This window comes from Acanthaster planci, linkage group LG16, assembly GCF_054643075.1.
Source record: "Acanthaster planci isolate LZ-2023a linkage group LG16, COTS_SCS, whole genome shotgun sequence".
Classification (NCBI taxonomy): domain Eukaryota; kingdom Metazoa; phylum Echinodermata; class Asteroidea; order Valvatida; family Acanthasteridae; genus Acanthaster; species Acanthaster planci.
Window position 1 is genome coordinate 11,483,698 of NC_141792.1, and position 18,596 is coordinate 11,502,293.

An 18,596-nucleotide genomic window follows, 5' to 3' on the forward strand; every position below is an offset into this window, starting at 1 on the left:
GGTAATTGTGGTAACAGCCTGGATGTATGAGGTCGGCACACGTTTTTGTGGGTATTCCGTAGCCCCTCAGCTTTCTGATTTTTTTCCCCTCTTTCTTCTGAGGCATTTTGAAGATTGGGTCATACGTCTTAACCTTAACGTCAGATTGAATAGTTTCTCACTGCAGGCTGAGTAGAAATGCCTTAAAATTGATGCATACGGTACACAGGCGATGGGGCGGCTTGCCAATCCAAATGTGGCACCGTAGACCAGAATTCTGTTTACAGACTTGTTATTTCAACTTATTTCGCTCGTGGACACCACTGAAACTCAAGGGAATGAAGGACCGGGGAGTCTAGATCTGTTCTCAAAATAAAAACCAAGCTAAACGCAAGTCTATTTATTCATCCCACATCCACGTTTACCTTCGGCCAAGGCTGGTTTCTGACAAAAGACATCAATTTAACCCTGCTCCAGGTCACAAGCTGAGCCAAACTCAGATTGCAGTCTGTTTTTAAAAATATCGATTCATTAAAATAATGAACTGCATCTGTGACATAGACCTGCTGTGCGTACAAAAATAGTTATAAATTCTTTAAAAATCATGTGGGATACACGTGTAATGAGATACATGTGGTATGCATGTTAAACATGATATTGCATTCAGAGAATGTTTGCTTCAACATATTAAAAGCTCTTCCGATTAACGAGAGCCAATTGCATCTTCGTACTCTCCTGGAAGCACGTAAACCTACATGTATCTCTGCATGGGAACTACGACTACGCCCATTTAAAGAAAGTTTGTCAACCCTATTTAATTTCCCGCCACATACATCAACAGACATGTGACCTGTCACACGTGAGGGCCTCTGCTCGAGTTACAGGTCGGGCCAACCAAATGACGATTGCAGCAGAACTTGTCAGATCTTCTGCACCAACGACATACCCTGTACATGTATTCCACAATTGCTGAGCTCAGGTTGTGGGCTGAACTGAGGAAAATTCTCGATCTCATTTGCCAATATGGTTGGGGCATAGCATGAGGTATCCCAAGTTAAGAGTTACAATGTCTCCGACTGTGAAGTGAAAAGTCATTCAACATCGCTACAAATTTACAAAAGATCCAAACTGAAAATATTCATCCCTGAAGACCTCAGTGATTGCCTATAGCGTAACAACAAAACGGCTTACAAAAAGATATGCAGCATTCTGTTATTCTCCACTGAATATTACATTATTTATATATTCCACTGAATGAAAAACTTTCTCACGTGGCTAGTTCCAAAAAGACAGGAACTAGGGTGCTTTTCTAAGAGTGCCATGTGTTGGGAGTGGCATAATTTCAGAAATGCTCTGCAAATAAAGAGGGAAGATCAGATATAAGAGCCAGGCCACTGAAAAGCAATTAAGAAAAGTTTGATGATTCAGTGGTAAAAAAGTCCGTCCAGGGCATGATAATTTCAACGAAAGACCAAACGCTTGTGCACGTTCCATTCAACGTTTTGATAACTTTAGTATAGAGGGTCTGACGGCTCAAAGCTGCTTTTTGTACACTTCTTAATCTGGTTATAATCTTAAGCTTATTACAGTCCCAAAGCAGTACCATAGACAAGCTGCATGCGCGGGCGTCGCCACGATTTTTCGTTGTGGGGGGCGGGAGTACTTAGCAGCGGCACACTGACAAGCCATTAGAGGTGGAAAGGGTCGATTCCGAAGTGTTTTCAAGCACATTCATATTTGGTGCTTTTTTTCCATTTGTTTTGTTTTTCCTTTTCACTTTCTGTTCTTTTTTTCTCACATTTTGTGTGTGAGTGGTGGGGGGAAAATGCCCCAGCCCCACCCCTTGTGACACCCATAGTGGCATGCACAAAGTATATTGTAAATATAACACATTTTACTTCGAGAACAGAACTAGTACATGTTTTAGCATTTACAAAACAATATTTATCCAGCTGCAGGGAACCAGTCAATGGCTATATAACTGATGTGACACCTTTATGACTGGTAACCTATTTCTAGGCTTAACGATCTTCCCTATGTGGCTTGTGATTCATATTGGTGCCCCTGCGATGCAATTGCTACCACGAGAAAAGTACAAAGACGATCTTTGGGGAGTGCAGGAACAACACAAGGTTCATTAAAGGAAAACAATTGTGTTTCATGGAATTATTTTCACTTTAATGTATTTGCCTTGAGCAGAAGTGATTGGTTGAAAAATGCCACGCTAGCCGGGAGCGTTCATTTTGTCGGTAGCGTCGCAACTGCACTGCTTACTTTTTCATAGCTTTTTTATTTTGCTTTTCATAGCTGTTCTTAAACCAGCGAAGTGCAGTTCTTGCCAAAGCAGCCTCTGGCCATTGCTAGGAAAATTGCACCCTCTCTTGGCCTCGCTCGGCACGAACTGGGGGGAAGAAGAGCTTTTTGCAGAGCATCACCACAGGGGCTGGCATTTGCTTGCACCGGCGTCCACAAGAAGACTCATAAGCCCGGGCAACTTTTTTATTGACCTGTGAAGAGAGGATGGTTTTCGCTTGAGAGATTTTGGGATTTTTCGGCCTGTTTTCGGCCGAAGTGAATTCGATTCTAGACAGTAAGCCACTGGGAGAAGTCAGTGTGACTTCTCATGCAGAAGGAAATTAAGCCACTGTAACTAGCTCAAATGGCTTCCCATGGAGAAAGTTGATAAGCCACTAGCAGCACTTCAAGTGACTTCCATGCAAAAAGGTAAGCCATAGTAATAAGCCTCAGTGACTTCCCAGCAGAGGGTAAGCCACTGATTAAGCCCTAGTGACTTTAAATGCGGATGGTGAGCCACTGTGAACAGCCAAAGTGACATCCCTTGCAGACAAGTATAAAGTAATTAAGCCACTGCATTGGATAGTCCCAATGACTTCCCAGGTACAGAAGTTCTTTCCATTTCTTCGTAGTCACTTTGGTCTTAAAAAAGAAGCCAGTATTGGATTCGGCCACCGCTGCCGAGTCCTATCAACTCACCTTCACCAGCATGGAGACTAGATCTTCTTTTTGGTAATACTTTCTAAAGACCTCACACAGAGACTGCACAAACCAGCTTCCCTGCCCTGGCGTACGCCATGACACAAAGTCTATAAAAATAAAAATCAGTGCATGTAAAGTTAATTGTTAGTACTCCAGAATGCAACATTATGGCAATGGCAGCTGAGTAACAGAGAGGTGCAGTACAACTCAAACAATTAAACTCAACATTTCACGTGCAGGGGATTTAACACCCTGGTGTCAACGACGCGGTGATTGAGACTGACACATACCACCAAATATGGTCATAACTTTTTTTCAAATGTAATCCTCACCCCAGGCATACGCCACAAGCCTGTAAACTCCCATTGGCCAGACCTCAACCACTGTGGAGTTTAAAGTCTTGAAAGATCAGTCACCCCAAGGAGCCCGTATGGTCCCTATCAGGAACTGGATTTCTTTACAGTGCAACGGAAAGCACAACTTAAATTACCAGGTACTGTTGAGTAGGCCAGCAGCATGTCACTTTGACAGGGCAGCTTGGATCGGATGGCACTGAGGATGTCTGTTCTGTCCTCATGCTCCAACATCCTCTGGGATCTTTCACAGTGGCTTGTGGGTGCTGTGGAACCTGAGGCACTACTTGGGGCAACTGCATTGGCATCTGGTGCGTCAAAGCCGTAATCATATCGTCCTGCATAACAATAGTATTAAAAACAGAGTCAACAGTAGCCAGTGTTGTAGTTGGGACCTAGAAAAACCCTCACAAGACCCCACAAGACCAGCGCAAGATTTACAGTCTGAATTCAAGTTACAAGCTATTCAAAGGAATTGCTACAATGCCAGTCATTTGTCATTGTTCACCCTGTTACTTGTGACTGATCTTGTGAGCTGTTTTGTGTCTGGTCTTGTATCTGGCCTTGTGACTCGTCTTGTATCTGGCCTTGTGACTCGTCTTGTATCTGGCCTTGTGACTCATCTTGTATCTGGCCTTGTGTCTGGCCTTGTATCTGGCCTTGTGACTGGTCTTGTATCTGGCCTTGTGACTCGTCTTGTATCTGGCCTTGTGACTCATCTTGTATCTGGCCTTGTGACTTGTCTTGTATCTGGCCTTGTATCTGGTCATGTATCTAGCCTTGTGACTGGTCTTGTATCTGGCCTTGTGACTCGTCTTGTATATGGCCTTGTGACTCGTCTTGTATCTGGCCTTGTGACTCGCCTTGTATCTGGCCTTGTGACTCGCCTTGTATCTGGCCTTGTGACTCGTCTTGTATCTGGCCTTGTGACTCGTCTTGTATCTGGCCTTGTGTCTGGCCTTGTATCTGGCCTTGTGACTCGTCTTGTATCTGGCCTTGTGACTAGTCTTGTATCTGGCCTTGTGACTCGTCTTGTATCTGGCCTTGTAACTCGTCTTGTATCTGGACTTGTGACTCGTCTTGTATCTGGCCTTGTGACTCGTCTTGTATCTGGCCTTGTGACTCGCCTTGTGTTGGTCTCAACTATAACACTGAACACCGGTACATGTATTTGCACGGAACACACTGAATCAATAACTAGCAAATGTTTAAGACCTTGCTCAGAAGAATGAGCACTGATAAATGCCCGAGCCGCAGGCTCACGCATTAATGGCCTCCATTCTCCTAAGCCAGTCTTAAACGCACATTTAAGACTGGCCGAGCACATATTTATTCCCATTCATAAATGTTCAGCAAGTCAAAAGAAGTCGTCATATCATGGATTTCCAATGATATTTCCCCAGGGCCCCATGGAAGACCACAGAAATGTGAATGGGTATCCCTGGTAAAATAAAGATAATAATAATAATAATAATATTCTTCAAAAGTTTTACTTTCATTTCCCCAAACACCCGCGTCCATTTTATGGTAGGCCTATATTCCTATTGAAAGCTGTCCAACAGAATCCCCTTCAATGAACTTGGCATGTTTGTTGAACGCACACAGACTCCTGATCAATCAGACCCGATTAAACTGTGTCATATCCAGGTGCCAGCGCGTGATTTACGCAGCGGGCATTATCACTTCTCAGCGGGCATTATCAAATGTTAATACACGGTCACATGATGTATTTCATCCAACAGGAACAGAAAAACTGAGCCAGGTATACATGAATAAACCACTGAAGTTCCACCTGAGGTGAGCGCAATAGGGGGGCACTATTTAAAGTGAGAAATTTGGAGAAAACGCAAAGATTTTATCCGCACGAAATAGCATCTTCCCATTGTGTCTGCCATACTTCAAATGGACTAACAGGTCTAGACTTGGTGCATTGTGTCACATCCACCACCCATGGTGCTAGTACCCCTGACGGGTTGGAAAACACCAGTGTCCTCGTCCAGTCAGTGACCAGCTCTGTGACAGTGGCCAAGGATAGCTTGAGGACAAAGTTGGCCTGCTGATACCAACAGCTAGGGTTCCAGGAGAGGCCCCAAAAATACGGGTGAGAGGAATCAATTCATTTCTACACCTATAATTGGTTCAGCGTGATTTTAAACGGCACTCACTTCCTCTGCAAGCTTGGAGGAAGAAGAGCTTAGGCTTGCCCGCCAATGTTGGGCACCTGCCACCTTCAAAGTATCCCATGATGTGCTCAGTTTGGATGGTGTCGCCGTCTACACCGTATATAGCGCCCTCCTTGCCATGACTCAGGATGGCCAGGACAAAGCAGTCCAGGGTCCCGTGGTCATGCTTTGAAAACTCATAAAAAGTTGCCTGCATTTCCTGAGAACAGAATATTTGAGAAAGAAATCGACATAGAGCTCAACTGCAAAGCACAATCTTGAACCTTATAGTTTTTAAGAAGACAGTGGAATGATGAGAGCAGGATTTTACATCTCACCTGTTTAGTTTGATTATCTTTGACCACTGTTCTGAAACCTAGCATTTCAAACAGATTCCTCAGTTCATTACGATCAATGTCAGATCCTTCCCTTGGCTCCAAATCCACAAAAATTTTGTTGTTGATGATAATGGCAATCCCTCGTGGTGCTGAATTCATCTGATATATCTGAAATTTTTGTAAAAAGTCAGTACATTTTTAAAAATTTCTCAGTAATGACGACCTGTTTAGAGTTTTGGGGCACGTTTTTCTACTTTCAGGGTGTGAAACCAAAGAAAACCAGAGTTTTAGGTTGAATTGCTCAGTAACTTATAGAAAGCATTTTCCCTGAGTGCTTGCTTCTTTTGACCCCTTTTTCATCTGGTGAAAAAGGAGGATGCTCTGTCATTCATTCATGATATCAAATTTGAAATGGGGATATCAAAGCTGGCTCTGTTCAGGAAAGGGAATCGATGCCAACAATGGTGCTGAGCATTTCCAGGTTAATTGAAACGCATGTTCATTAATTACTGAGCAATTCACGCCAAAATCTTCTGTTCTTGGGTTTTGTTTTTGTGTTTTTGGACATCCTGTGTTAAAGAACATTATGGGTTGGGATTTATCCCCTTGGTGCAAAGCTGCAAGGTGTGGTCAAATCTGTGCCATCTATAAATGACAAATTCACCGGCCGACAAAATCCTCAAGGCTAGTTCGTGAAATCTGTGGAAGGGAATGAAAGAAATATATACCCACATATAGAAAGACAATTTAGACAGACTGACTGATTTACATTTTCTACATCAGAGTCATCTTGACCAGTAGGGGTCGGTGCGGTCATCCCAGTAATGGGTACTGCTGCTGGGCCGCTTCCTGGCCAAAGGGGTTCTTGCAGATCCTCTGCTTAGAGATATAAAAAGCCCCCCCATAACAAATTAACAAACAAAAAAGAACAAAATCCATCTATTGATGTAGCCCAAATTGGAATCTGATGATTTTTCTGAAGGGCACTTCCAGAAAAAAGGACTGATTTGTCAACCAGGAAAACTTTTCTACAAGCAACAATTTGTGGGACAATGAATATTGCGTACATATGACCACATTACTTCCATGTCGGTTTCTGCTTTAAAATAAACATAAAATTGACAATTTCCAAAAGATGGGTCTAATGCGGCCCCAATCTTGTTTGCCTCTTCCCCTTGAATGGCCCAAGCCCCACCCCTCTACTCTTCCCTACCTCTAAAATTAGACTAAAAATTCAAATGATGGAGCTGCACCCAAAAAAGTGACCCCCATGCAAACTGAGACCCCGGTTGTGCTACGAAGCATACATGTACGGCACTGTCTAAACCACTTCACAGCCGGATTACTTGTTCAAAAATATATCAGCAGAACCTCAGGAAATTCAGTGCCTGAACTGATCGCGGCAAAGACTGAAGTGAGGAGGTGTTTTTGCAAGTGAAGTGGTGTACAAAAGTTATGCCGCTTTTCTTCGATTACAATCCGGAACTCACCTGGAGGTGAATTGAAGGGTTGGGTGGGGTAAGTATTCATGGGCTCAGGCTTGGCATCCACCTGGGGTACCAAGAGGGAGTCCATGGGGTTGTTAACCTCCCTTCCCGGCCTGGGCTCCATCTCTGCCGGGTACCTGGGCGCCGAGGCAGGGTCCAGCTTGTTGGCCAGGATGCCGTGCTTGTGTTCCCTCAGCGATTCTACAAAGGCACCAAAGGCACGGGGTCCGCGCCTCTCCAAGGCATTGAGGAAAAGCTGGTTGATCTTGCGTCTCGTTTTTCCCTCTGCCTGAGTTTGAAATTGCGAGAGAATTCAAGCCATTTCGAATGCTTTAAGCTCATTACCTACAATATGCAGCATATTACGTAACACAGCATTACAGGTAATTGCAGTCAATGACATTCTGGTCACCACTACTGCAAAAATGGAGTAGTTCAAATGACTCAAGGGTCCCCTGAGACTGATGAACGATGAAGTAACAACAAACTGCAACATTTTGGTGATCCCCTCCCCAGAATTCTCATTTCTTACAGCGCTCACATGAATAATTTTTGTTACATTTTGCCACACATCTACCTTTCCATCTATATCTTGTCAAATGCTCAGCATGCGAGTCTAAAAATTAGAAGACAGCTGTTGAAAGCCGAGGCATCTACCTTAAAGTCTTCGTAGGCAGCAGGTTCAAAGATGTTCCTCTTCACGAGTCCATCAAAGACGTACGTCAGATCCATATCCTGCACCAGGGCCACACGGTTTTTACGAAGCGCTTCTTTGTGATGCTTCTCCATGACAGAAACTCGTAACTGCAGGAAATAATAAGATGAATGAAACAATTAACATGCTAACGCTAACTTTATCACCAAGTAAAAAAAATAGTTTCTCGGCCTCAGTCAAGTTGCTTAATTTTTATTTTTTTCAATTTTTTAATGCTATTTTGACTTGTTTCTAACATGAAAAAAGGACATAAGACAGTATAACTAGATGCAGACCTAAGTTTAAACCTACTAGATGGGTTGAAAGCTGTTACGTTAGACACAAAAGCACTGACAAAAGTGTCCAGAAATAGTCCACATGAGAAAGAACAGACACTATTCACTTGGACGCCATTTTTGATTTTTTCCCTTGAAACTGTTTTATAAATTGTGAACTGTTGATTGGGATGGTACCAGACTGTTTATGACTGACATGCATTCCAGGACACCTTTTCAATATTGTTCCTAATTAGGCTTAAAACATCAAGTCCAAATTTGAAATTATTCATCAGACTAGAGGTATTCTAATTTGTCATAAAATGTCATTTTATTGCTTTCAATTCTACACTAAAATTTCAAAAACAAAGAGTTTGCTGCACTTTCAGTTCATGCCGATCCATAAATACAGTCTACTTGGGTAACCTCCTCCCTAAGAGATGGACAAAAACCAACCCTATCTTTACCAACCCAACACTCATTTTCCCTGCATATATGCAGGCCTATGATATCCATCTTCTAGAACTAGAAGGCATGTGTCATTTCTGAAGTATATTTTCTCAGTATCAGGACAACTCATACCGAGCACAACTTGTACCCAAAATTTCACACGTGGGACAACTCGTACCTGGGACAATTCCTACCCGAGACATATCATAACCCGGACACTTCGTACCCGGAAAAAATGCTTCTTAGTTCCAGATAATGGACGAGAAGTGATGGCTCTTTCCCATTCAGAGATGGTACCTCTTTATAGACTGATTTTATGAACAAACTTTGGGTGCTTTCGAGGGTGTGTTTCTGCGTGATTTATCTCTACCTGGAGACTGTAGTTGAGCCTCGGGAGGGTAGAAATAATAGGGAGACATAAAACAAGTGTAAACTGGAACCATATTTACCCAAACAATGCTTGCTAATCAGAGGGTTTAGCCTGAAGCGTTTATTTTTTAGACAGGTGTGTCAATCACGATCAAGCCCAGTAAAGCCCTTTTGAGTGCCTGCTGACCAGTGGTTCTAAAGATGCTGCACCCCCTTTTATCCTATCCGCCCCACGCCCACACTGCAACCACTGAAACATACACCTGCGAGAGCTGGTCTAATGTAACGTTGCCACAAGCTATGATAATATGCAATTTTCTCTTGGGTTACGGGTTGTCCCGAGTACTCGTCCCGGGTACCATGCAGTTGTCCCACCGCTGGATACAAATTGTCCCGGTTACGAGATGTCTTGCCCCTGACAAATTTCAAAAGACAAACATGCCAGGAACTTCGTACATTATTACCTTCAACAGTTTGCAATCATTCCACTCGGCAAATTCGTCCTTCTGTTCGGTGATTTCATTAATTTGTAACCATTCGAATGACTTCTGGAATCGTACTCGTCATAGCAAATGTATAGGACAAGACTGAAAGTCCTATACACGCTTCCGTACGAATCACTTAAAGGTAGTTTAATCTGCGATCAACTTCACCTACGTCGATATACGTAAATGTACACCGTAGGCCTACGTGGAAGCCCGGTGACCATTAATGTTACCCTGAGGTGATGCCGGTGATCCAACCGCTAGCTGGGGTACATTCATGTACCCCGACATCGCCTTGCATGCATGAGTACTGTTCACTATGGACGCTTTATTCAGGGAATCTTCGGGGAAATTCCCAGCTACCTACACGCATGCGCGTTTTATTTTTAACAAAACGATAGAGGTACAGGCCAGCAAGCGGTACCGATTACAAAGGGCTGTTCACTTCCCCGCAAAAAATAGTCTTACGGGAAGATGTTGCATTTCGCGAATGTGAATGGAATAAACATTTTAGCTGAGTTTTTGAAGTATATATAAAAGGATTAATTACGCTGTGTTCTTTCTTTCTTTGTGGCTTCTGTAAGTGGTTACGATTCGCGTTCTCTGATCCAAGACTCGGAGACAACCGCGAAAATGGGACCGGCTACCAGGCAGTACCTCAACTTCTGACTGAAGTAATTAAGTATTGGGCCATTGAAGCAAGAGTCCTTTTTGGTGGTCACATCCAAGACATTATTTCGGTATTCATTCCTCCACGGTTGTAATTCGTCCGACATTTTCTTTGGCAATTTTAATGACCACCAAAATGCACCTACGCTAGCCAGTGAGTGGACGAATCCTTTCTTTGGCAATTTTAATGACCACCAAAATGCACCTACGCTAGCCAGTGAGTGGACGAATCCTTTCTTTGAAACTTTAAATTAAAGCCTGATCTGCTTACGGTCAATTTGAAAAAATGCCAGACAGAAAAAGAACTGAACTTAAATAATCCATGCGGGGTTTTTTTTCTGCCTCTTGATCACTTACAGTACAATATTAATTACTTTACGTTTTGAAAATCCCAGTTCTTTAAAACCCTCCTTTTGCTGTAACTGTCAAAAACAGTCAAAATTGCTTCCACTTGATTTCCCCCAGTACACAGACGCATACGGGAAATTTGACTGGTTTTGACTGACAGGACAACTGTGTCAAAAATGTGTCTTTGCATAGGAGGGTTTTAATAAACTTGCACACCTCCCCTGGATACATAAAGTATAACCATGCATCAGTGGTGTAACCACAGGGTGCTCCCATTTTCAAGGAGCACTGAACGCAAATTAACTGTGGCTAGTTCTGAGGAGACTTCTACGTTTGTACATGTACACGTTCCAACACTTCAAACGGGGGAATCCCCCTCATTGTATTACGCCACTGCTCGACAAGACTCAAGCTGAGGCTGCATCCGAATCTGTTGTCTAGAGCTAGGTCTAGGTCTTCGCTCCATTGGAAATGCGTGGAGACGCATAGATAATAGACCTAGCCGTAGCTCTGGAAGCCCGTTTCGGACACGGCCCGAGACTACATTATTTTACGAGTCTGATATATAGTTTCTTGTCCAGCCCCCGCCACTCACTGTCTTTCGAGCACCACACAATTTGACAACCACCAAATGGTGCTTTGTAATTATATGACGGTGATGTGAATATTTGGATGGCACTATTCGTAATAATGTCTAGGCCGTGAGTTACATGTACCTGAAGGTGGCTGCAGCCGGAGAAGTTATAAATGTACAGGAATATACGGTCTGTTCCCTTTTGATGACAAGTTATCAACGAGTCTGTTTACATTGTTTTTGCAATGTTTTATTTTTCACCACTGTCCGATTTGTCTGGGGCCATGGTCTCGGTTCTCGCCCCCATGAGGTCCAAGTCCCACCTTTGGACCCTAAGGACTTGGTCTCGACCTCCACCGTCAGATCTCGGTCTCAGGTTTTTACAATACTTCAGACAACCAAAACACTTCACGTGGAAATAACATGTATATAATTATTAGATTTAGATTACATTTCACATATATAATGAATCTTTTGTTCGCTGATAAAATGAAAGGAAATTCGGTCGATGGTGGAACATTCTTTTGCCTCGATCTGACACACATGAATTCATAAACCATCCTTCTCCCACACACCAGAATTGCTTTCCTTCTGAAGTAAATAACAGAAATAATCTTGTCTTTGTCACTGTCGCCACTCTCAAAACTTACTTCCTTGCACTTTTACTAATGTACAGTTTTCATCTCTTTCTCTGCTTCCACTTCCATGACACTTTAACATTTGCATTTAAATTAATGACCTGCTATAACAGAACGAGGGTTCAACATGTCCCACCCGCAGGTACCCTCAGCCGAACACGTCGACATACATGTGACCTTTTACCTGTGACCTTTACTTGACCTGCACTTGAGTTACAGGTCGGGCTAACCGGAAGACAACGAACCTGTCAGAGTGGCAACCGTGGCTGTAAATTACTGGTTATGGCATACGTGCGTTTCTGCAGTAACAAGGAGCCAAGAGCCTTTCCAAGCCAAACAAACAAATTCTCCCAGACATGAAAAATGAGACCGAACACTCGGCCCTACGCTTTCCGCCAGAGCTCAGATTCGAGGCTGAAAACATCACAAAACTGTTTCTTTCTCCACAATTTAAAATCAATGTCGTAGGGTTGTGTGAAGGCCTCTAACTTCAGTTGTGATATGGCAATTTTAGGAAATCTTTTCCCACTGTTTAAAATTAAATAATTTCAACATCACCAAAATTTCACAAAATTGTGTTTTTCAACCTCTGCAACTGTTCGTCAGTCCAAAGTTTGCAAAGCAAATATGCAACAGTTAAAAAAACCATAAATCAGTTTCTGAAGTCTCACTTTTATTCAGCAAATAACCAAACGGTCACCTTTGAATGACCTGAAAATACCTTCCAAACTATAAACTGGACGTGAAGGGGACTGTGAACGGTTGGAGTTTGCCTCGAAAAAGTTTGCTATTCAAATCGTCCGTGCCCCTCATTATTCTGCATTGTTACAGGCAAAACTAACCAGTTGTGGGGTATGGGGAGGTCCATTCTTGACGAAAATAACTTTCCCTAAATCTGTGCAGTAAACTAAAGAGAGCAGGAGATGAGATGTTCAGTTTCAAATCCTCAGCCACGCCTTCAAGCGGCAGTCCTCCGTTTGAGCAAAAGAAAAAAAAACTTGCTAGGCTAGACTTTTTTAGACAGATCTAGCATTGGTTCATATTGCCTTTCCCCCAGTGATAACCCAAGAGAGAAATGTTTCAACTGCTTAAGCCTGCATCTCATGCTCTTGCAAACCTGGGTCACAGATAAATGCAATAACATTGCTGAATAACGCTTCAACTCTACAATATACAAGATACTGACACTACGTGTATGTATCTGCTCACTCAGGTTAATTGTGCTACTGTTAAACAAAGAAAAAACAGCATTCTCGCTCTAAGGAGACGAGATCCTAAACACAAACTTCTGTCGTTATGTGAAATTCTTGTGTCACTCAGGATCTTTTGGTCATGCAATTCCTGACAAATAATAACAATGGCCAGGCCAGGGAGTATTTTTTAGTTGTCATGGGAACAATTCTCTTATTTCGTCTGAAAAAAACCAGAGTCGCTAATCAGAAAACAAATATGATTGTGATGACACACTTGAAATAACCTGGCAATGGCCAAACTACAGAGGTTAGTGTTGAGGGTCTTCGGGAGACGAGGGTAGGCAGTCATCAATCTCCTAAATTTTATAACTTTGGAACCGGAACAGCCATAGGAATAGACTACTGGTTAGACGTGAAAGCTTAATAAACATACTCACATTCTGTTGGATACTTTTGAAAGTGCAGACTTTTTTGCATTGACACCCCCCTCCCCAGTTAATTGTAAGCTTCACCCTCTGGTAGGACTTACCACCTGGGCCCAATATGAGGAAGCTGCTCAACTGAAAAACACTGCGCTGGGAACCAGTCACGGACAATATAAATCCTGCGTCATTGTGATTGGTAACCCATTTTGGCTAAGTAAATATTTTCAAGGCTTAGCAAATTCCACAGTGTCTTCTTCAAATTGGCCCGAGGTTGTAAGGTCATGGCAAAATGTGGGAACAACTTAAGTTTCACCCCAGAAAAAACTTGGACTTTTTATTGTGTTTTTAGTGTGGTGTTGTACTGCCCTTAATGTCCCGGGTTGAAGTAGAGCTTCTTCCGCAGCATCGTCACGGGAGCTGGGATTTGCTTGTTGCGTCCGGAAGACGACTCAAAGGCCAGAGCAACTTTGTTATTAACCTGTGATTTTCAAGAAAACGAGAGAGACATATTTCGATCTCTGCTTAGACAACTTCTCAGGCCAGAGAGAGTGAATCATGTCACCTCCAATTCTGACTGCAAAGCCACCGAAAGCGGCTCAGACTGTGTCGAAATTACTCGGCTGCAGCTTGAAACTGCACGACTCTATGAGAAGCCGCAGCCAAGTACTTCAGACGTAGCCTTTGATTACTTCGTGGGCAACAGACTTCATTCATGGATCAGTCCCAATGAAATTGAAAGCAAGGTTAACTTTTCATTCTTGGAAATTGAGAGTACGAATGAGAGAAAGAAAAACGGTGAAATTTCATGAAAAATTAGGACCCATCCCCTCTGATGAAGTATTTCAAATTTGTGATCAAACATATCTCAGTGTTTAAAGCCAGATTTTGAAAGGGACGAAATCACATAAAACTGTCTGCTTCTATCAAAATCAATGGTTTACAATGTAAAAGACAGATTGTGGGAATAAGATCAAAAAAGCTTCCTCATGATAACGATCTTGGCTTTTGAAAAACAGAACCATGCCACGATACTGTCTCCTCTACTGATTCCGGTCAACTCACTATCGTCATCATCGACAGCAGGTCCTCTTTGGGAGCATGCTCCATAAAGACTTCCGACATAGCTTGCACAAACCAACTCCCGCGCTCTGAGTTACGCCATGACACAAACCCTGCCAAATAAAAGATCGTCCCATTATTTATCGCTTCACTTCGTGGTAAAGTGGTAAGAACTGACCTAGGATGTGGCTGTGAAAGGACGAATGAGGTATGATGATGGAACGCTACGAGTCATTGTTAAGCAACAAAGACAGATGGCGTGATTTTTTCCCATAATGCAGTACAAACTTCCACTGATACGCTGCAAGTTTGCGGTACTGTGAGCGTGGCCCTGTTTACCTGGCACCGTTGCGTAGGCCAGCAGCATGTCGCTCTGGCTGGGCAGCTTGGATCGGATGGCGTTGGATGCATCTGTGTCATCTTCTAACTCGCGCTGCAGCATCCTCTGGGCCAGTTCCTCGTCACTCAAGGGCGCTATGGAGTCTTGCGTGGCATCGGCGTCACTCGGGGCAACCGCCTTGGAATCTGTGGCTTCATGGCCACTATCAAATCGTTCTGCACAAAAGAAAAATCGCATGTCGAATCTTGGCTCCAGAAATTACGCTTAGTTGACAAGGGTACTAGGAATTTCAAAAAATAAGCACTTTCTTTTCAGCTGTCAAAAAAACTAAGCTTACCCCCTCTGCAAGCCTGAAGGAAGAAAAGCTTGGGTTTTCCCGCCAACGTGGGGCACCGGCCACCTTCAAAGTACGACGTGATGTGCTCGATCTTGACGATTCGCTCGTCAGTGCCGTATATAGCACCCTCTACACCGTGGGTCAAGATGGCTAGGATGAAGCAGTCAAAGGTGGAGTGGTTGTGGGAGGCAGTATCCCGAAAGATCTGTTGCATTTGCTGAGAAAAGGCAGTTTAAAAAGAAACCCAAAAAATGAACTCGATAATGACGCCTCTACGGACTTGTTTAATATCAACGAAGGAGGCCGAGAGGAGTGAGGGTGGGGGGGGGTCAAATTTCACATCTTACCTCCCCAGTTTGGTCATTCTTGACAAGAGTTGTGAATCCAAGCTTTTCAAACACGTAGTTCAGGTTCTTGCCGTCAATGTCAGTTCCCTTCCTGGTGTTCATCGTCCTGAAGTGTTTGTTGTTGATGATGATAGCAATCCCTCGTGGTTTCGACTTCATCTGATAGACCTAAATATCAATAAATATCCGCATTTGCTATGGATATTCAAAAAGTAACATCAATTTCGCTTGTCATTTTCTTGTTCTTTTTCTGCGTATTGTGGTACGTTAATGGTTTGTCCTGAGTACGGTGTCGCCATGGGGCTGTGATATGTTCAATTTACATCAACAAGGACGATCAGAGTGTCTACTGGAACCTGATAGCTCATAAAATCTTGGACAGAGATTTGATGGCTGGGGTGAAAGTTCCGGGGAGGGTTGGGGGCACATGTCCCTTTCGGTCTCTGTTTCCCCTTCTAAACAAGTTACACTACTTTACAGACTGAGAGGAATGCACCAACATATTAATTTGAAAATCCTGCCGGCTGATGAAAGACTTACGTTGTCGATATCGGAGGCATCTTGATTGGCAGGGGGTATAGGGGATGCTGGCATCTCCATACCGGTTACTAATGCAGGGCTGTTGCCTGGCCAAATGACCTTCGGTTGATCGTCTGCTCAGAGAAGCAAACAAGAAGACAGGAAACCACATCCATTTACAAGTCCGAGAAAGAAATTTTATGAGGGTAACAGCAAAGGGATTTGGAGATTCGCAGAGTGAAGAGTGGAAAGATCGAAGACTTTCTCTGCTTAGAAGCAGGAGCTCACCTGTCGGAGAAGTGATGATTGATTTGGCAGGTTGAGTATCCATGGGCTCGAGCTTGGAGTCCCCCTGGGGTCCCGTGAGGGAGTCCGTGGGGTTGTCCACCACCCTCCCCGGCCTGGACTTCATCTGGGCCGGATACTTGGGCGCCGAGGCTGGGTCCAGTATGTCAGCCAGAATACCTTGCTTGTGTTCCCTTAGCGAATCCACAAAAGCGTCGAAGGCACGGGGTCCGCGCCTCTCCAAGGCATTTAGGAAAACCTGGTTGATCTTGCGACTCGTCTTTCCCTCCTCCTAGTGAGTGTCAAATCAAACCAGAGCTGAGCAGAGCTCATGCCATTTTGCATACTGAGTAGTTGGTGCACAGTCTTACAGGCAACGGTCAAAATGCTCAGGTCACTACCACCACAAAACAAATAGAATAGTCCAAATGGCTGCATACATTTTGAGTGAGTCACTCAGGGGTGTGAGTGGCCAGCTAGCAAAAAGCTAAAATGTGATAGGTTCCCGTGCGTTTGTACGGACCAGGTGTACAAAAAGCTGAAATTCAGGGTCAACATCTGAACCAAAAAAAGCTGTAATCAGCTAAAAGGCTGAATTCTCACACCCCTGACTAGAGAGCCTCATTCAGATTAATGACGTCTTGGGAAACTGCAATAATTTGGTGATTTCCCCAAAATCTTTCTTGGAGAATTTCCACCTCTAGCCAAATACTCAGTGTTAAGTCTAAAAATCAGCCAAAGTTCAAAAATGGAAAAAACTGTGACATCTACCTTGAAGTCTTCATAGTCAGCAGGTTCAAAGATGTTCCTCTCAACAAGTGCATCGAAGACATAAGTCAAATTCATATCCTGCACCAGGGCCACGCGGTTTTTACGAAGCGCTTCCTTATGATGCTTCTCCATGGCAACTCCCAAATCTGATACTACAGAAAGCAAAAGTAAGCTCAGCTGCAGGCTGCATCCAAATTGAAGGGCCTTGGCTGGGGGCAACACACCATTCTATGGCATGCAAGTGCAGCCGCTGGGCAGTGACTTCCATAGGCTTACATGTTATTTCCAGCCACAATTAACTTTTTTAGGCCTATTTGTAAAGTGCAAAATAAGTGCCCTATATGTAAATTGGTCATTCCCTGAGGTTGGGCCACAATTTGTGACGATGTCAAATGTTACATGGGTTTGTATAAAAATGAATAGCTATTTCCCCATCTTGCAAGGATGAATACAGAAGTATGTGTTATTTTTATAGAGCAAATGACCTACTCTACAGGTCACGATAGGTGGTAAAAGTTTTTGATGTAACAAGGACACCATCACAAATTGTGCCCCAAACTCATGAAAGGACCCAAATACAGCATACACAATGAGTGGCATGAATGGTAAAAACGTGAAAGACACAATACAATCAAAAAGAAAACAAGCACCAACCCCAAATATACATTACAAATAAATAATACAAAACATAACACATTAAGATATAAACATGATCCTGATGATAAACAGAGGAAAGCAGCCACATGAAGGTGTGGCTGAAGTTCTGAAATATTAGACAATCAATGGTCAACCATATCAACTGACGTAAAAGACAGGGCAGGGAAATTATTCTCCAAATATCTCGGTTGTGAAGGGCAGCCAAGACATCTAACCCAGCAGCGAATGCTTCCCTTGGTATTAAGTCAGAAGATAATCATGGCAGGCTTTAAAAGCCTCAGGCCTAGGTAATTTTGTTTTCGAAAGAGACAAAACATGAAGGCGCATTCTAGGCCCCGGCCCTATTGCATTTGGTCGACGTCTGATTTTTACAGGTTAGGTTTAACTCCGATCCAAACCTTCTCAGCAAACTGAACAATAAAATACATTGGATTAGGCCTACCTCAAAATAGTTGCGACGGATACCAAACCTTTCAATGTAAGTTCACAGTCTCAGTCATGTAGGCCTACACACAAATTGTCTGGAATTCCCCAAACTTCCGAAGTCTATCGTTACGTGCACAGAATGACAGTGATTGCGGCGCAGTTCCCATCAGTGGAGGTGACGCGTTTTGTACCCTGACTTGTGTACAGGAAAATGTATGTTATAATTTGGTATAGAGGGAAGGTACCACACTACAAAAGAACACGCCTTGATATTTGCTCTCGTTTGGTGGCGCTATTTCAACTTAGTGGGGATTAATTTCTACCCGCGCCCTGCGCAAACTTAAGTACGTTTACGCGTTGACCACAGGGGAAAAATGCTTGCTTCATTGTCTGCGAGTGTGATAGAAACAGGCATACTC

The 18,596-nt window shown here is 43.3% G+C and overlaps 1 protein-coding gene across 1 annotated transcript; it reads right to left on the reverse strand.

Annotated features, from left to right (window-relative positions):
* Positions 1-341: 341 nt before the first annotated feature.
* Positions 342-18,355, reverse strand: LOC110979123 (uncharacterized). The gene is made up of 17 exons (XM_022234673.2): positions 18,194-18,355; positions 17,095-17,246; positions 16,327-16,615; positions 16,060-16,172; positions 15,520-15,687; positions 15,173-15,389; positions 14,835-15,050; positions 14,499-14,608; positions 13,807-13,914; positions 7,974-8,120; positions 7,320-7,605; positions 6,599-6,705; positions 5,830-5,997; positions 5,495-5,711; positions 3,467-3,667; positions 2,974-3,083; positions 342-2,486 (listed from the first exon to the last, which is right to left on the reverse strand). Exons 2-17 carry the CDS (start codon positions 17,224-17,226, stop codon positions 2,340-2,342), a joined length of 2,736 nt encoding a protein of 911 aa, XP_022090365.2. The 5' UTR covers positions 17,227-17,246; positions 18,194-18,355; the 3' UTR covers positions 342-2,339.
* Between the last annotated feature and the right edge of the window lie 241 nt (positions 18,356-18,596).

What these genes read in the sequence shown, in the direction of transcription:
- LOC110979123 (XM_022234673.2), bottom strand. Translation starts at nt 17,226, where the DNA reads ATGGAGAAGCATCATAAGGAAGCGCTTCGTAAAAACCGCGTGGCCCTG. An exon ending in AATCATCACTTCTCCGACAG is followed by an intron (nt 16,173 to 16,326) that starts GTGAGCTCCTGC and finishes TTCTCTGAGCAG; the next exon opens with ACGATCAACCGAAGGTCATT. An exon ending in CCTCCAAGCTTGCAGAGGAA is followed by an intron (nt 3,668 to 5,494) that starts GTGAGTGCCGTT and finishes ATTGTTATGCAG; the next exon opens with GACGATATGATTACGGCTTT.